This window comes from Bos indicus x Bos taurus, chromosome 20 (assembly GCF_003369695.1).
Source record: "Bos indicus x Bos taurus breed Angus x Brahman F1 hybrid chromosome 20, Bos_hybrid_MaternalHap_v2.0, whole genome shotgun sequence".
Classification (NCBI taxonomy): domain Eukaryota; kingdom Metazoa; phylum Chordata; class Mammalia; order Artiodactyla; family Bovidae; genus Bos; species Bos indicus x Bos taurus.
Window position 1 is genome coordinate 59,021,778 of NC_040095.1, and position 19,028 is coordinate 59,040,805.

General features: G+C 40.8%; 1 protein-coding gene across 2 annotated transcripts in view; it reads left to right on the top strand.

Moving 5' to 3' along the window:
• Positions 1-19,028, top strand: part of DNAH5 (dynein axonemal heavy chain 5) — a 324,445-nt gene that overhangs the window by 136,156 nt on the left and 169,261 nt on the right. For both annotated transcript variants that reach the window (XM_027520119.1, XM_027520118.1), the window contains exons 30-35: positions 911-1,064; positions 2,983-3,146; positions 5,006-5,162; positions 10,920-11,132; positions 12,270-12,494; positions 13,884-14,056. In XM_027520119.1, the coding sequence (XP_027375920.1) occupies positions 911-1,064; positions 2,983-3,146; positions 5,006-5,162; positions 10,920-11,132; positions 12,270-12,494; positions 13,884-14,056 (1,086 nt within the window). The remainder of the gene's footprint in view (positions 1-910; positions 1,065-2,982; positions 3,147-5,005; positions 5,163-10,919; positions 11,133-12,269; positions 12,495-13,883; positions 14,057-19,028) is intronic.

Consider the following 19,028-nt stretch of genomic DNA (forward strand, 5'->3'; position numbering starts at 1 on the left):
CTTCCAATGATTCCGTAATGGTTCCATATTGTGTGAAAAACCAGAGACCCCATGGAAAAGGTACAGAAGTTCAGCAGAGAGAAAGTTATCCCCTTGACTGCAGCAACAAAGACTAGAATGAGTGGAGTCCACTCTAACATCTGATCTGCTTCTTAGATGGCACGTCTCCCACCTCTCTGTGTGTGTTTGTGTGTTGCTCAGTCTTGTCTGACTCTTTGTGACTCCTTGGATTGTAGCCCCTCAGGCTCCTCTGTCCATGGGATTCTCCAGGCAAGAATACTGGAGTCGGTTGCCATTTCCTACTACAGGGCACCTCTCTATGCTCTGAATCAAAAGGGGGAAAAGTCAGTTTAACAGTGCCCAGCATGGAGTGATGAATTAAGCATTCAATAGCATTGTTTTATTTATTTTTAATATTTTTCATATGAAAACCATAGCTTTATTTTTAAAAATTATTTTAAGTTTATTTATTTTTGAATGAAACAAAGATGAGTATCTTTCATGAAAAAAGGTACAATTCACTAAGAAGATAGAATAAACCATTAGACACCTAACAACAAAGAAACAAAGATACATAAAGCAAAAATCAGAAGAAACATAAGGGAAAAGGAAAACATACAATCACAGTGAGACATGTTAACATTTCTCTGAGAATATTTTATCAAGTGCAGAAAAAATAAGAGTAGGAGCATCGTGAATAATGTCATTAATAATTTAAATATAATAGATTTCTACTTATATTAATCTTATATCCTACACAAATATGGTAACATCATTTAAAAAGCAGAAACATAATTAGAGTTGTAATGAAATATGTGAAAATCAGGATTTTTAAAAACCTCTTTAGTTTGAAAACAACAAACATGAAGTACCCCAAATCCCCAAATTCTTAATGTGTTTCTCATCTTAGGTACAATATGCCATTCAAAGCCCAGATTCAACAGTGGGTACAACACCTTTCCAACTCAGCAGACATAATTGAGAGCTGGATGATGGTGCAAAACTTGTGGATCTACCTAGAAGCCGTCTTTGTGGGAGGAGACATTGCCAAGCAACTTCCCAAGGTCTTAGAAATTTCTCTGTGATTTCATTAGGTTTTTAACTTTGAGAACTAATAGCTCATTATCCCTTTAAAAATGCAAAAATATTTCTACCTTTATTGAACCGCCCCTTCTCCAATCTTTTTGTTGTTGTCAAACTATTCTTAAGAGAGAGAGAGAAAGAAATTGTGGAAGAGAGGGGCATGGAAATAAGAGTAAGAATGCCTTAAAATCATGAAGTTTTATAGGAAATGGAGGGTTAAAAATCAAAGAATGAATGCCTGCATAATTGATATACTTCTTCAGATAATTTGAAGGTGGAAATTGGAACACTGTGGAATTACAGAGTTGTTATCTTGACAATGGTAGGATAATTTGTTCTATTACTGACAGCTTAAAATAACTCACACTATAAAATATACCCAATTATATCTGTAGTGCAAAATTGAGGGGTGGGAATCTGCAAGGGAAAACTCCCAAAAAACACGGGCCTCTTATCAAGATGTTGAGTATGTTTTTCCTCAACAAATTGTAATCATATCACTAGGTACGTATGGAGTGTATTTTGAGATTAACATTTTTTATTTTTTACCAGATTTCAAGGAGTCTTGTCCAATATCTTTAATTGTTTGCAAAATTATAACATTTTAACAATAAGAGTTTTAGAAGCATGATAATGTTGAGTGTTCACTTTGGTTTCCTTAGCTTTCTCTTTGGTTAGCTTTCAGTTTAATTATACAGGACAGATCTATTAGCAGATTTATGTGTGTGTGTGCTACCAATGAAATATATCCATTCATTAAAATTTTAAGTATTTATTTTTGCACTTATATTTGGGCATGTTTTTCTTCTTGATTGGTGAAGAAGAGTCTCAAATTGGACTTAATAATGGAAACTTTCACATATAATGTTGGAGGAGCTAGGTGGAGTTTCTTGGTCTCATATTTGATATATGTGCTCATTGGTAAAATGCAGAAAATTTTAAGAAAGAAAATAAAAAATATTCCTACTCTCTCAAAATAAACTGTGCATTTTCCATTTTTCCCAAAAAAGTCTATTCAAAAATATTTCAAAATATTAAGGTTACATTATAATTAATTTTAATTATAAAATTTTAAAATGTCCATTTTTCTAAATACACAAATGATTCAATGCTCAGTGTAGAAAGCTTGAAAAGCATAAGATTCATTTAATCTGGAGATAATTGAAAATTATTGGGAGGGTCCTTTTCTCCCAGATTATTTTATATTGTATTATTATTTTTATATCTACTTCCTGTTTTCAGTTAACATAATGTCAGTCCCAGGTTTGAGATGAAGATTATTATTTAAGAAGGAATCAGTTCAGTTCAGTTCAGTTGCTCAGATGTGTCCCACTCTTTGTGACCCCATGGGCTGCAGCACGCCAGGCTTCCCTGTCCATCACCAACTCCCGGAGCTTGCTCAAAATAATGTCCATCGAGTCGGTGATGCCATACAACCATCTCATCCTCTGTCATTCCCTTCTTCAGCCTTCAATCTTTCCCAGCATCTGGGTCTTTTCCAAGGAGTCAGTTTTTCACATCAGGTGGCCAAAGTATTGGAGCTTCAGCTTCAGCATCAGTCCTTCCAATGAATATTCAGAACTGATTTCCTTTAGGATTGGCTGGTTTGATCTCCTTGTAGCCCAAGGGACTCTTGAGAGTCTTCTCCAATACCACAGATCGAAAGCATCAATTCTTCAGTGCTCAGCTTTCTTTATGGTCCAGCTCTCATATCCATACATGAAGGATGCTATGGTGCAAAAGGCCCAGGAAGAATTGAAATAGAGCACATCTAACATTTCAGGTGTATGCGGATATCCAGACTGGTCAGAAGTCCAGCCTTAGAGGGAGGTATGTGAAACACTCTATCCTTGGGGTCACAGATGTGTCCAAGTGTGCTTTGTTACCTTGTTCTCATAGGAAGCCAAGCGCTTTTCCAACATCGATAAATCTTGGGTGAAGATCATGACTCGGGCACATGAGATGCCTAACGTGGTTCAGTGCTGTGTTGGAGATGAGACCATGGGGCAGCTGTTACCACACTTGCTGGACCAGTTGGAAATCTGCCAGAAATCCCTTACGGGGTAAGTTCACTGGGTTTGTGAAGGCTCTTAGCATCCTAGAGATGAAAGGGACCAGAGAAACTAGACGGGATTAGCCAATTGGTTTCCTTTTGCTTAGACTTTAATCATGACCAACATTGTGGCATAGATAAAACTGAGCATTTGGAGCTTTACCCACTCTCCAATCAGTTACAATTAATTGATTTCTCTGATATTGAAATTATAAGATTAACAGCTTCTTTCATCACTGGGACAAGATCTTGCAAATATTTTCATACAGTCCTTGTTTTTAAAATGAATATATCTGTTTTTCTGATACCTTTCTTGGATAAACATCTGAAGAAGCAAATTATTTCATTAAACTCAACTAAGAACAAGATAGAGAACTGAGAAGATGGATGGTGACTGCAGCCATGAAAGTAAAAGATGCTTTCTCCTTGGAAGAAAAGATATGACCAACCTAGACAACATTTTAAAAAGCAGAGACATTATTTTGCTGGCGAATGTTCATCTAGTCAAAGCTATGGTTTTTCCAATAGTCATGTATGGATGTGAGAGTTGGACCATGAAGAAAGCTGAGCACCAAAGAATTGATGCTTTTGAACTGTGGTGTTGGAGAAGACTCTCGAGAGTCCCTTGGACTGCAAGGAGATCCAACCAGTCAGTCCTAAAGAAAATCAGTCCTGAATATTCATTGGAAGGACTGATGCTGAAGCCAAAGCACCAATACTCTGGCCACCTGATGCAAAGAACTGACTCATTGGAAAAGATCCTGATGCTGGGAAAGATTAAAGGCAGAAGGAGAAGGGGGCAGCAGAGGATGAGATGGTTGGATGGCCTCACCAATTCGCTGGACATGAGTTTGAGAAAGCTCCGGAAGTGGGTGAAGGACAGGGAAGCCTGGTTTGCTGAGGTCCATGGGGTCGCAGATTCGGACACCACTGAGTGACTGACCTGTCTAACTGAAGAACAAGATGAACTGTGTAGTATACACAAGCAGTCAGGATTATACAAAAACAGGAGCCCAACCTAATACCTGTCAATATATGCAGACACGCCCACAGTGATATATGTGAAGCCTGGATGAATTCCAAGAGTAATAAATAATTTTCTCACTCTTTGGTTAATCATGGTAAAATCACTGAAGTAGAAATATGTTAAATATAGAAGTGAAAGTGCAGCAAAATAGGGTGATGATAGAATGAAAAACATTCACGGGGTTTTGGTAGCTCCTGGAGGCAGAGAACAGAGTCAAACCCATCCTTCCATGTAGCTGGATTTTGCTTCTGCTTCAGCGATTGATTCATTGGATTCTTTTAAGATACAGTCCTGTGACTTCCTTGGTGGTCCAGTGGTTAAGACTCTGAGCTCCCAGTGCAGGGGGCCAGGGTTCGATCCCTGGTTGGGGAACTAGACCCCACATGCTGCAACTAAGATCCTGTGTACTGAAACTAAGATCCAGCATAGCTAAATTAAAAAAAAAAAAAAAAAGACACAATCCTGAGAATTGGAATTGTCAGCCTTTAGCTGACATAGCATGACACTTGCAAACAAAACAAACACAAAACCAAAAAAAGCTCCCTGTGTGTAATTTTTCCTGTCCTCTACAAAATACAAACATTTTCAGGTGAAGTCAAATATATGCATTATATTTGTGAAAAATGAATAAATTCTATCAATTTTGGAAAAAATACAGTCTCCCAATAGAATATGTAATCCCACTTGGCAAAATTAGTAACAAAAGAAAACAGAACAAACAGACTTTGCGTGGGAAAATTAGTTTCTCTCAAAGTCTTTTCCCTGTTTCCATCTAAATTAATGTATTCCTAGAAAGGCTAGTTTTGTGTGTTTATGAAGTTTACCTTTTCCTCCCCACTTAGATACTTGGAGAAAAAACGACTTTGCTTTCCCCGGTTCTTCTTCGTCTCGGACCCCGCTCTTCTGGAGATTCTGGGTCAGGCATCAGACCCACATACGATACAAGCCCATTTACTGAATGTGTTCGACAACATTAAGACTGTCAAGTTCCATGAAAAGGTTTGCCTAATTCTCTTTGCTGGCTGGTGATTTACATATCCTGGAATCTCAACTGTCTTTATTTATAGCTCTCCAATAGTGTTTTAAGGATTACCTCCCTTTCCATTAAGCATTACCAAATGACTAAAAAGATACATTTGGGCCCTGTTTGCCTTCAGACCTTGTGATGTTTTAATATCTAAAGTATAGATGTGAATAACAAATCATTTAAATCTGATTAAGAATGCTTTGTATGTAGCATTCATGGCTTTACATGTCAAGTTAATTGTTTAGAAATTTGACACAGCAAAAAGCTGTTAGTAATTGTTTATCAAAGTGCTTTGATTGAACAGAATTGCCACAGTTGTTTGATTATTTTATTTTATCTTTGTTGTTGTTCAGTTGATAAATTGTGTCCGACTCTCCGACTCTTTGCAGCCCCAGGAACTGCAGCATGCCAAGCTCCTCTGTCTTTCACTACTACCTCCTGGAGCTTGCTCAAACTCATGTCCATTGAGTCGGTGATGCCATCCAACCATCTCATCCTCTGTCGTCCCCTTCTTCTGCCTTCAATCTTTCCCAGCATCAGGGTCTTTTCCAATGAGTTGGTTCTTCACATCAGGTGGCCAGAGTATTGGAGCTTCAGCTTCAGCATCAGTCCTTCCAGTGATTAGTCAGCATGTATGTCCTTATCTATTTTATTTTTATTTTATTTTATGGCTGCACTGCATGGTATGTGGGAGTTCCCAGACCAGGAACTGAACCCAGGGCATGGCTATGAAAGCACTAAATCCTAACCACTGGACCACCAGGAAATTCCCTGATTTAATTGTTTTAATGAGGCTTTGGACAGTTTTGATATAATGATCCTCAATGTTTTTCATCATGCTCCATTGAAAACGTTTCTTTCTTTCTTTTTTTTTTTCAAACACTCTGAATAAGTTACAAGAATGGTGACATTCATGAGACCCAAAAGAAGTCATTCAATGTGAGGAAAACTACATTTGCACGGCTACTAGAAGAGATTATCTAATTCACCCCTTCACCCCCAAATTCCCTACAAAATGACCCTTCCAGCTGGATAACATACTCAGTTCCTCTATGGTGCTTCATACAAACCTCAGTATTATTTATCTGTTCATCTAGAATGCAGTTCACATTTGTTGAGCAAATACCATAGACTGGATGTTGTGCTTAGCAGTGGGAATATACCACCCTGGGGAACTTGTGCTCTGGTGGGGTCTGCAGAGTGCAGCTCCTGCAGCGGTAGAGTTAGTTCACTGTGGCATGTATGTGCCCAGTCATGTCTGACTCTTTGTCACCCCATGGGTTTTAGCCCACTATGCCCCTCTTTCCATGGAATTTTCCAGGCAAGAATATTGCAGCAGGTTGCCTTTTCTTCTCCAGGGATTCTTCCTGACCCAGGGATTGAACCTTTGTCTCTTGTGTCCCCTACATTGGCAGGTGGATTCTTGGAAGCCATTAGAAGCCTGTCTTTTAACCTCTTACTGGCATAATGTCAGTCCTGGGGTTCCGAGGAAGAATATATTGTAACCCATATTGCAGCTGTTTTTATGCAGCACAACATTCAAGAGAAATTTGGCCATTAAACTGTTGATATTTTTGATTTGCTGTGCTCATGTGTTCGTCGCTCAGTTGTGTCAGCCTCTTTGCAACCCCATGGACTGTAGCCCACCAAGCTCCTTTGTCCAGGGGATTCTCCAGCTAAGAATACTAGAGTGGGTTGCCATTTCCTTCTCCAGGGGATCTTCCCAACCCAGGGAGTGAACCTGGGTCTCCTGTATTGCAGGCAGATTGTTTACCATCTGAGCCACCAGGGCAGCTCCTGCAACCCACTCCATTATTCTTGCTTGGAGAATCCCATGGACAGAGGAGTCTGGCAGGCTATAGCCCATAGGGCTGCAGAGAGTTGGACATGACTGAGCATAGCATGCATGCATGTGTTCATGTGATGCACAAGCATGAAAATGCCTGTCAGGGAGCCCTAACCTGCAAGTGAGGGGTATACCAGAAGGCTTCCTGCAGGAGACCATGATGTTTGAACTGGTTTTTGGAAGGGGAGTGAAACATATCAGGCAGGTAGGGATGGGACCCCCCTGACCTCTGCTTAGAGCAAGGGCAAGTGCAAGGGCCCTGGGGTATGGGCAGCCTGGGATGTCAGAAGTGTGAGTATGTGAGCAGTGTATTACTTTCTCAGGGCTTCCATGAATTAAAACAGAAAATTATTCTCTCATGGTTCTGGAGGCTAGACATCCAAACTAAGATGTTGGCAGGGTTGATTCCTACTGGAGGCTCTGAGGGAGGGTCTGCCTGTCTCTTAGTTCTGCTGGTGGTCAGCAATCCTTGGTGTTCCTTGGGTGTGGACACAGCACTTCCATCCCCACCTTTGTCTTCACAAGACTTTCTCTCTGTGTGTCTGCATCTAGCTCTCCTTCTTCTAAGGATGCCAGTTATTGGATTTGAGTCCACTGCCATTCAAGGTGACTTCATCTCGAGTACATCTGCAAACACCCTATTTCCAAATAAAGTCTCATTCACAGGTACTAGGGGCTTCCTTTGTGGCTCAGATGGTAAATAATCTGCTACAATTCAGGAGACCCAGGTTTGATCCCTGGGTTGGGAAGATGTCCTGAAGAAGGGAATGGCTACCCAGTCCAGTATTCTTTCCTGCCTGGAGAATTCCATGGACAGAGGAGTCTGGCAGGCTATAGTCCATGGGGTCGCAAAGAGTTGGACATGACTGAGTGGATGCCATGCATGGTCTGTTCACAGTTACTAGGACTTGAGGCTTCAATATATATTTTGGAGGACACAGTTGAACCCACAACACAGGCTGATGAGCAAAGGGAAAAGGAGGAGAAAGAGGCATGGACCATATTCCAGAGGGCCAAGTGTATTATACTATGGGATGTACTTCATCATGAATGTGACAAAAGGCAGGAGAGGTTTTCAGCAGAGAAGTGGCCTGATTTGTGTTTCAGAAAGATCTTCTGTGTCAGGGTAGGAGTTGGAATGGAACAGGGGGCAAGGAAATCAGCGTTGAAAGTGATTGCAAAGTCAGGATGGAAAAGGCTGAGTTGTTACAACAAAGAGCATTAGTGGAGTGTGAGAAGAGACAGTGTGGATTGAATGGTTAAAAAAAATTCAATGTTTCTTGTAGATCTACTGGATCTATGGGTTGAATGAAGGGATTGAATTGGCTGGGAGGTTCTGCTTGATGTTTTGCTCAAATCCTTCTGCTTTAGCCCCAGGACTTTATGGTCCCAGAGCAAAGCCTCTCATTGTCTGATTGTACATTGAAGATAATTGAAACATCCTCATTTTCAGCCTCTGTTCATAGCAATTACTGCTTAAAAATAAGTAGAATTGCTTTTTTTTTTCTTGTTGCTGTTTCTGCCATAAGGTTTCTAATGACGAGGAGTTGATCCTGGTTTTGTGGATCCTAAATCTTATAATATTATAAATACAAATTTATATTCAGGACCTAGAAGGTTGTGCAAGGAGGGACCCTGAAACTCAAGACTCATCAGCTTCGTGGTAGATAACTTCTGTGGACAACTAAGGAGCATTTAATTAATGCAGACTAATCTGAGCCCAAGGGAACAATATTCCATTTATTAGAGAACAAAAACAAAACAAACATTTGCCTTTATTTTATAATTGGCATCATAGTTGTTCCTCAGTAACTGTGGAGAGGATTGGTTCCAGGACACCGGAGAATACCAAAATTCGTGAAGGCTTAAGTCTCTTATATAAAATGTGGTAGTATTTGAATATACCTATGGATTGCTCCTTGGAAGGAAAGCTATGACAAACCTAGACAGCATATTAAAAAGCAAAGACATCACTTTGCTGACAAAGGTCTGTATAGGCAAAGCTATGGTTTTTCTAGTTGTCATGTATGGATGTGAGAGTTGGATCATAAAGAAGGCTGAGCACTGAAGAACTGTTATTTTTGAATTGTGGTGTTGGAGAAGACTCTTGAGAACCCCTTGGACAGCAAGGAGATCAAACCAGTCCATCCTAAAGGAAAAAAACCCTGAATATTCATTGGAATGACTGATACTGAAGCTAAAGCTCCAATTCTTTGGCCATGTAATGAGAACTGACTCATTGGAAAAGACCCTGATGCTGGGAAAGACTGAAGGCCAAAAGAGAAGGGGGCAGTAGAGGATGAGATGGTTAGATAGCATCAATGACTCAATGGACACGGATGTGAGCAAACTCTAGGAGATGGTGAAGGACAGAGGAGCCTTGCGTGCTGCAGTCCACGGGGTCTCAAAGAATTGGACACAGCTAAGTGACTGAACAACAACAATGCATAGTCCCTAGACTATTTACCATATAATGTAAATCCTGTGTAAATAGTTGCCAGTATGTGGCAAATTCAAGTTTTGCTTTTTGGAACTTTCTGGAATTTTTTTTCCAAATATTGTTGATCAGAGGTTGTTTGGGTTCTTGGATTTGGAACTCATGGATGTGGAGAGCCAACTATATTTTGCTTAATTGGCATGAATGGCTGGTAAGGTGAGTAGGAAAGTAAGACAGTCAGGATTTTTAAGGACTAATTGCAAACAGGAAGTTTAGTCTCAGAGATCTGTCTTCCAACACTGCACGCAGTGGGTAGTACAGCACCACCTGAACTGTGTTTTGAACTCCAAATGCTGCAGACATTCTCATTATGCCATACTGCATGGAAATGAAAGTGATATCACCAGACTAGGAGCTGGGTTTTCATTAGAATATATTATGTACAACCAACAGCCTCTGTAAAGAGCATAATGTTTAGTGTAGAATGGAATCGCCATGTGACATGTTTGCATTGATCATTTTGACCAGGTGATTGCTAAGGTCAGATCAGATCAGATCAGATCAGTCGCTCAGTCGTGTCTGACTCTTTGCGACCCCATGAATCGCAGCATGCCAGGCCTCCGTGTCCATCACCAACTCCCAGAGTTCACTCAGACTCACGTCCATCGAGTCAGTGATGCTATCCAGCCATCTCATCCTCTGTTGTCCCCTTCTCCTCTTGCCCCCAATCCCTCCCAGCATCAGAGTGAGTCAACTCTTCACATGAGGTGGCCAAAGTACTGCACTTTCGGCTTTAGCATCATTCCTTCCAAAGAAATCCCAGGGCTGATCTCCTTTAGAATGGACTGGTTGGATCTCCTTGCAGTCCAAGGGACTCTCAAGAGTCTTCTTCAACACCACAGTTCAAAAGCATCAATTCTTCGGTGCTCAGCCTTCTTCACAGTCCAATTCTCACATCCATACATGACCACAGGAAAAACCATAGCCTTGATTAGACGAACCTTTGTTGGCAAAGGAATGTCTCTGCTTTTGAATATGCTATCTAGGTTGGTCATAACTTTCCTTCCAAGGAGTAAGCATCTTTTAATTTCATAAGGTCAATCCTTATCAAAGCTGGTGGTATGGATGGCTGACTCTCAGAGAGTCCCATTTTATCTGGGGAAACTTTAGAGACTTTTTGATGATCACATTTGTATTGAATATTTCTCTTACAAAACAAAATTTTCCTTCTTAAGCATAGAGTATTTGAAATTGATTTAGTATTCCCTTTTTGATTTCATGGCTATCTTTTGAAAAAATTGTTTTGAAATTGAATTTGTATCATCCTTTGCCTTTTATTTTATAATATATAGCTTAAATTTCTACAGGAAGGATAACATTGACAAGTGGGCAATGGAGAAATTCATTCTTTATATAAATATAGCTTTTCTTGGGCTTCTAACACAGATCTATGATCGCATTCTGTCAATTTCCTCTCGAGAGGGTGAGACAGTTGAATTGCATAAACCCGTGATGGCAGAGGGCAATGTGGAAGTTTGGCTTAATTCTCTCCTGGAGGAATCTCAGGCCTCATTACATCTTGTGATTCGCCAGGCAGCAGCAAATATTCAAGAAACAGGTTTCCAACTGATTGAATTTCTTTCTTCCTTCCCTGCTCAGGTCAGTGTATTGAAATTGGAAAGTTTTTTTTTTTTTTAACAGAAGAGTCATTTTAGATCTTATTTGCTGTCTATTATAAATGACACAACTGACTATAATTTAACTCCAGAACAATATTGAGATTTTCATAAGAATTTGTTAAATATAGATAAGTTTAAAGATTTCAACTACAGATTGTTGCTGTTATATATCTATGTTTTTACATATATATTTATGCTATAGAAATATTGGTATATTTTATTTTTTTAGTATGTAAGAAAGTATTTATTTTTCTTTTTTAAAATTTTAATTGGAGGGTAATTAATATTAAATCATCACAATATCGTGATGATTTTTGCCAAACATCAGCATGAATTGGCCATAGGCATATATGTGTTCCCTCCTCCTGAACCCGCATCCTTCCTTTTCCCCCACCCCATCCTTCCACACAGCACTGGCTTTGGGTGCCCTGAATCACACATCAAACTCCCACTAGCTATCTATGTTACATATGGTATTGTATATGTTTCAATACTATTCTCTCAAAGCAACCCACCCTCTCCTGAAGTAAGTCAGAAAGAGAGAGACAGATATTATATATTAATGCATATATACATGGAGTCTAGAAAGATGGTACCAACGGTCCTACGTGCTGGGCAGCAAAGGAGTGGGAGTGAATATAATTTCTTTAATTTAAAATATTTTTTTCCTACTGAATTTCTTTAGTACATAAATCATAAAATGTCCTGTGTTTTACTAGAAAAATGACAACTACATTTTAACAATAAAATACAGAAAATGATATTTCCTTAGTGATGTGATCGATAAAGATTTTGTGATTACAGTGTATAAACCCTTTGTTGGTTTGATGAAAGTAAGTTGAAGACATATTCTTTCCATGTCAGTAACTTAAAATCTGTTGAGGGAGAGGTATGACTTTAAGGGAGATGAAAAAAATTGTAGCCATGTCACAAGGCTGTATATGTTTAATTGTCAGGTAAACAATATGCATAGGGTTTCCATAGATTTTGAAGCAACCCGTCAAGCTGGTGTAATACAGGATGGCTTGGCATTTGCATAATAATCACAACTGTTGTAATTTCTATTTAAATATATTCATATGCCATACACTCATAAAGCCTTTTTTGTTTCCGTAAGGTTGGATTATTAGGAATTCAAATGATATGGACACGGGATTCAGAAGAGGCCCTTCGAAATGCCAAGTTTGATAAAAAAATCATGCAGAAAACCAATCAGTCTTTCCTGGAGCTACTGACCACGTTGATAGACATGACAACCAAGGACCTGAGCTCCGTGGAGCGAGTTAAATATGAGACTCTGATTACTATTCATGTGCACCAGCGAGATATCTTTGATGACCTGGTAAATGCTTTATAAATGCTGTGGCATATACAGAAGAACAAATACTAGACACTCTCTGTGTTTACCCACCAGGAATAGTGTGAATGAATTCAAGAAAAGATAAAATTCAGGCAAAGAGCATCTTTATGAAGAGAAATTGTCAGATTTTCTTTTCAGTCTTTAGCCGGATTTTCGGCCATTTTCTGATGATCTGAGCTAAGGTGTTATGGAGGCAATGAGACTTTATTTTGAAATTCTTTACGTGATCATTTTTAATGCTGAAATGTTATGTAGCGTCATCGAGAGCTCTCACTTGTCTTATGCTTCTTTTGGTTATTAAATTGAAGATGACTAATCTCTTGATGCAGAAATGATAAGTGATATTACTAGTAGAAGTGCTTAGTCGTTTTGAGGGTTTTTATGAACACAAATCACATATTTAACAAATTTTGCTACATTTGTTGACTGCAAATGGTCTTTCTCATGTAGTTCATGACATTCAGTTGTCATGCAGACTTTTGCCTTTAAAGAAAGATCAGGGATGAGAAAGAGAGTTTGGTAGCTGTTGAGAATAGGAAATGTGAAATGAAATTTGCCCTCTACTATAAAATATGACATTAGATAAGAGGCATGAAGCTCTTATTTTCATAATAATTTTCTGGATCATGTCTCACCCCATTATGTAAAAAAGATTATGAAAGGTTGGTTCTGATGTAATGGAAATAAAGGTGGCACATTCAGGCTGTTATGTGCTAATCTCCTCTCCTAATAGTTAAGCATACTGTTTGCCTTTCTGAGAAATAAAGGGCTCAGGGTAATTTTAGATTTCTTATTTGTAAAAAAAATGATTAAAGTGGCTTAAAATTTTGGTTGAAAAAATTCATACAGAAGCATCGCTGGGCATTAACCTGCCATTTAGATGTTAGAAATTTTGGCCTGCTTCAAATCCTAGCAAGGATAATTAACGGATTGTAAAACCCCCAACAATGTACTTAGTTATTACCAGAAGAGATGACTTTTTTTTCCCCTGATGGGATTGTTTAATTCTATCTTGGTAAGCCAAAAATGGTTTTCATAGATTGTATTTCATGGTTAGTACTGTGGAATTGGGCATTGAAGAATGAAGTTTCTTACTTCATTCTATTAAAATAGAGTATGTTATTTAAATTGAGGGGCACAATTAAGTGTTTCTCCTGAATTTTCCTTTTCTCATATCTTTGAAAGAATCTCTTTTTTTGTTGTTGTTTTTGCTGATCAATAAATGAATGGGTTGGATGGTAATTGGCATCTCCCAACCAGTTGGGTTGTCTCTGAGTTCCATTACTTCACATTCGATCTACCTGGATGCTGATGTGTATAGTTAATGAATGGGTCTCCTCTTGGTTTTAACATACACCTTCTGCATTTCAGTGTCACATGCATATCAAGAGCCCTTCGGACTTTGAGTGGCTGAAACAGTGCAGGTTTTATTTTAACGAAGATTCTGACAAGATGATGGTTCACATCACAGACGTGCCATTCATCTACCAGAATGAATTTCTAGGCTGCACTGACAGGCTTGTCATAACACCGCTCACAGACAGGTGATGGAAAGATTCTATGATTCCTCAGCCTCTCTCTCCCCTACCTCCCACATTTTCATTCTCTCCAGGTGTGCAGCAGATTTTGACTGATGGCCTCTTTTATACGAAACTCTTTGAAATTCGGTGTTTTGAGCTTTACCCACGTATCTTCACGTGGGGTTTAGGAGGCTTGTGACCGAAACAGACTTTGGTTCCTTTGCCTTCCATCTTACAGAAGCTAAGTTTAAATGACCTCTGCTGCTGCTTCTCAGTTGCTCAGCCGTGTCCGACTCTCTGTGACCCCATGGACTCTAGCCACCAGGCACCTCTGTCCATGGGATTTTCCAGGCAAGGATACTGGAGTGGGTTACCAGTTCCTCCTCCAGGGGATCTTCCCTAATCAAACTCATGTCTCTTGTGTCTCCTGCATTGGCAGGTGGTTTCTCTACCACTGTGCCACCTGGGAAGCCCTAAATGACCTCAGTGGACATCAAAGGAAAAAAAATGAATTCGTTGCTATGTATCAAGTGCAAATCACCATGGGTTTTGAGGGCTGCATCAGGGGACTGTGGCACTTTCATCATTACAGAGGCAATACAGTTTTTTTTTTTTTTCAAGCAGGAAAGACATTAAATGTGAATGCTGGTTCTCTGGTGGCTTAGTAATAAAGAATCTGCCTGCCAGGGCAGTAAACATAAGAGATGCAGGTTCCATTCCCAGTTTAGAGGAAGATGCCCTGGAGTAAGAAATGGCAGCCCACTCCAGTATTCTTACCTGGAGTATTCAATGGACAGAGGAACCTGGTGGGTTCGGTCCATAGGGTTGCAAAGAGTCAGACATGACTGAGTGTGAACGCATGCACTGGTGAGAAGTGATGGAGTGGACATTGACCTGTCCTGCCCCCTGCCTGTTATTAACCACTGTGTTAGCCAGAGCCAACATGTAGCTTCTCTGGACCCAGTTTCTTCATCTATAAGATGAACCAGTTTATCTCCAGAGGTCCTTCCTCCATGGCTAACAGTCTGATTTGAACTTGGTGGCATCCACCATTGTATATGTGCTGTTCAGGGATGCTTTGATACTAATTTTGAACCAAATGGGTGAGTGTTAAAATCAACATTTGTTAAGAAGAAGCTGACCTGAATAGCAGTCATTTTCACAGAATGAACCTCTGGGCTGTTAGATTGAAAATATTATCCCTGGTGGTCCAGTGGTTATGATTAAGATTCCAAGCTTCCAATTCAGGGGGTTGTGGTCCAATCCCTAATTGGGGAACTAGGATCCCATTTGTATATATATATATGGGCATCCCAGGTGGCGCTAGTGGTAAAACACCTACCTGCGAATGCAAGAGACATAGGAGACATGGATTTAATCCCTGGGCCAGGAAGTTCCCCTGGAGGAGGACATACCAACCCACTCCAGTATTCTTGCCTGGAGAATTCCATGGACAGAGGAGCCTGGGGGATACATTCCATAGTGTTGCAAGAGCTGAACATGACTGAAGCACCTTAGCACGCATGCATCTATATCTATATCTATATATATTATCAAACAAAATTTAAAAGTTTGATGTAATAACCCTGTTTGCGAGATTGCACCTTCTGCTCAGTCATGATACCAAATGAAATGCTCACTTTTACCGGAGGATAGAGGAGTAGCAGGAGGTTTCACTGTGTCCTTTCCCCCACGTTGTCTTGTCTTCATGCTCTGTATTCCTTCTTATGTCTCATCAAAGGTGGTTTCCCCTGGATACTGTCAGACGTTCGTTTGGAGTTTTCCTCTTTGAAGTAGAGAGGTGAATAGTGACAAAAGGCGGAGAATTCCTTGAAACACCTGTAAAAGTTATTTCACACCATCTGTCCTTTCAAACCTCAAACCTTTTCCTGTCTTCTTTTCTCTACCCAAGTCCTGGTTTCTGTTTCGCTGAGAAGATAAAAGGACCTGCACTTGTTCCTCGTCACGTCTGCCAACCAAGGGACCTGGCCTTGTGCCATCCACTCTCTCTCTCGGTTTATGGGATGGGTTTTGTGCTGTCATTCAAAGCCAGCGCCTCTGCTGGCACAGCTATTTGTCTCTGGGAGCATCATTAATTTTCACTTTCTACTGGATCATTCTCATCAATGTACAGCATGCTGTAATTGCTTCCAGGCAGGAAATCCTACTGTGAAGCTCTGGTTTCCTTCCCATTTCTGTGCTGACATCAAAACTCCTCAAAAGCAGTTTTTAAAACTTAAATTTTATTGGAGTATAGTATAGTTACTTTATAATTTGTGTTAATTTCTGTTGTACAATAAAGTAAATCAGCTATGCCTGCTTCATCACATAAGTCGCTTTAGTTGTGTCTGACTCTTTGCAACCCCGCCAGGCTCCTCTGTCCATGGGATTTCCCATGCAAGGATACTGGAGTGGGTTGTCATGCCTTCCTCCAGGGGATCTTCCTGACCCAGGAATCAAACCCATGTCTCTACAGCTCCTGCACTGCAGGTAGATTCTTTACGCACCGAGCCACCTGGGAGGCCCCAGATCAGCTATAGGTATCCCCTCTTTTTTTGATTTTCCTTCCCGTTTAGGTCACTATAGAGCATTAAATAGAGTTCCCTGTGCTCTACCGTAGATTCTCATTAGCTTTCTACTTTATACATTTTATCAGTAGTGTGTATATGTCAATCCCGATCTCCTAATTCACTCCACCCCCGCTTTCCACCTTAGTGTCCATACGTTTGCTCTCTACATCTCTATGTCTCTGTTTCGAAAATGCAGTTTTTGTCCACCTATTTGACCTTGAATTCACTCCATTCAGGCTCTGTGTATTAGTTTCTATTGCTGTCATAACAAATGACCAAGCATTTAGAAGCTTAAACCACACAAATCAATTACTTTGGGTTTCCATGTGTCAGAAGTCTGACACACATCTTGTTGGACTAACCTTAGGTGTCAGCAGAAGTGAGTTCTCTCCGGGGTCTCTGCGGAGACCCTGCCCCTTGTTCTTTCAATTGGTTGGCAGAATTCTTTCTCTTACTGTTGCAGGACCTTTGCTGCCACTTCCCTGCTGACTGTCAGCTGAGGGCTGTTCCCAGCATTTGGGGGCTGCTGTTTACGTTGTTTTCTGGCCCCTTCCTCCCTCCTATCAGCCACAACTGTGGTTTGAGACCTGTCTGATCTCCTTTTCCCATCTCATGTCTCTCACCCACTCTTCTGCTTCCCTCTTCCCCTTTTCAAGAACTCATGAGATTAGATAGGGTCCACTTCTAATCCAGGATCACCTTCCCATATCAAGGCCTTTCACATTAATTGCATCTTCAAAGTCCCTTTAGCTGTGTAAGGGAACGTGTTTGCAGGGATTAGGACATGGATAGTTTTTTTGGGGGCAGTTATTCTGCACATCACACTTTCTTGGGTGACGGCAGAGCCGTCACCCAGATCTTCGTGTTGCTAAATCCAGTGGTTTTTTAGTTTTGCCCTTCCTTGACCAGTCATGTTTGCAGGGAACGTGTTTTCAGGGATTAGGACATGGATATTTTTTTGGGGGGGTGCCGTTATTCTGCACATCACACTTTCTTCCCCTGGTAGAGCCATCACCCAGATCTTTGTGTTGCTAAATCCAGCGGTCATTTTTAGTTCTGCCCTTCCTTGACCGGTCAGCAGCATTTACATAGGTGGTCACTCCCTCTCTCTTTTCAATTAATTAATTATTTAATTTCTTTTTGTGTGTTTGGCTGTGCTGGGTCTCCCTTGCTGCGTGGGCTTTTCTCTAGTTGTGGGGTGTGGGGCTACTCCCTCGTTGCGGTGCATGGGCTTCTCATTGCAGTGGCCTCTCTTGTGGCAGAGCACAGGCTCTAGGCATGTGAGTTTCAGTAGTTGTGGTGCTCAGGCTTTAGTGGCCCTGTGGCATGTGGGATCTTCCCAGAGCAAGGATCAAACCCATGTCGCCTGCATTGGCAGGCAGATTCTCAACCACTGGATCTCCAGGGAAGTCCCACTCTCTCCTTTTTGATGCCCTTTCTTCATGTGGCTTCCAGGTCATGACACCCTTGGTTCCTTCTTTTCTGCCTGTCCCTTCATATGCTCTCCTATGGTTCCTCTTTAGTATCCTGACTTCTAAGCATACAGCACACCAGGGCTCTTCTCTTTTCCATCTATACTCACTCCTGAGATGATCTCATGTGGTTTTAAGTATCATTTAGATGTGGACTCCCCAGTCTTGAACCCTGCTGGGGCTTCTTCCCTTGAACTCAACACATACAGCCACTTGCCTACATGACATGTTTACTCAGATGCGTACTGGGAATTCACACTTATGTTTGCTTGTCCCCTCACAAACCTGCTCTCCTGCCATCTTCTCCATCTTTGCAAATGGTGATTCCATTCTTCAGTTGCTCAAGCCAAAATCCTTGGAGCATCCTTGATGCCTTTCTTTTTCTCTCATTTTATTATCCAATCTGTCATGAAGTTTGGGCACCGACACTTTTAGAATTCACCTAGGATGTGACCACTTTTCTCCCCTGTGCTGTTATCACAGTCTCAGCCACCATCATCTCTAGGCTGGATGATTGCAGTAGTCTTTTATCTGGTCTTCCGCTTCTGCCATTGTTCCCGACAGTCTGTTCTCAATTCAGATGCTGGAATATTAGCCATATCCTGTCATCCCTTTGCCTTGATCTTCTTTGTCTTTCTGTCTCACCCAAGGTAAAAGCAAGTGTCCTCACACTGACTTCTATGACCTGCCATGATCGGTCCCTGCTACCTACTGTCTCTCCTTCCGCATTCAGCTCCAGCTACTTGTTCCCTGGCTGTTTCTTGAGCAGTCTCAGCACACAGCTGCCTCAGGACCTTTGCACTTGCTGTTGCCTTCACCTGGAACCCTTTCCCCTGTGACACTGGCATAGCTCACTTCCTGTCCTCCAGGTCTCTGATCAGATGTCTCTGCACATGGGTCTTTGGTCCTGACACATTTGAATCAGCAAATCCCCACCCCACACTCCCTAACCCA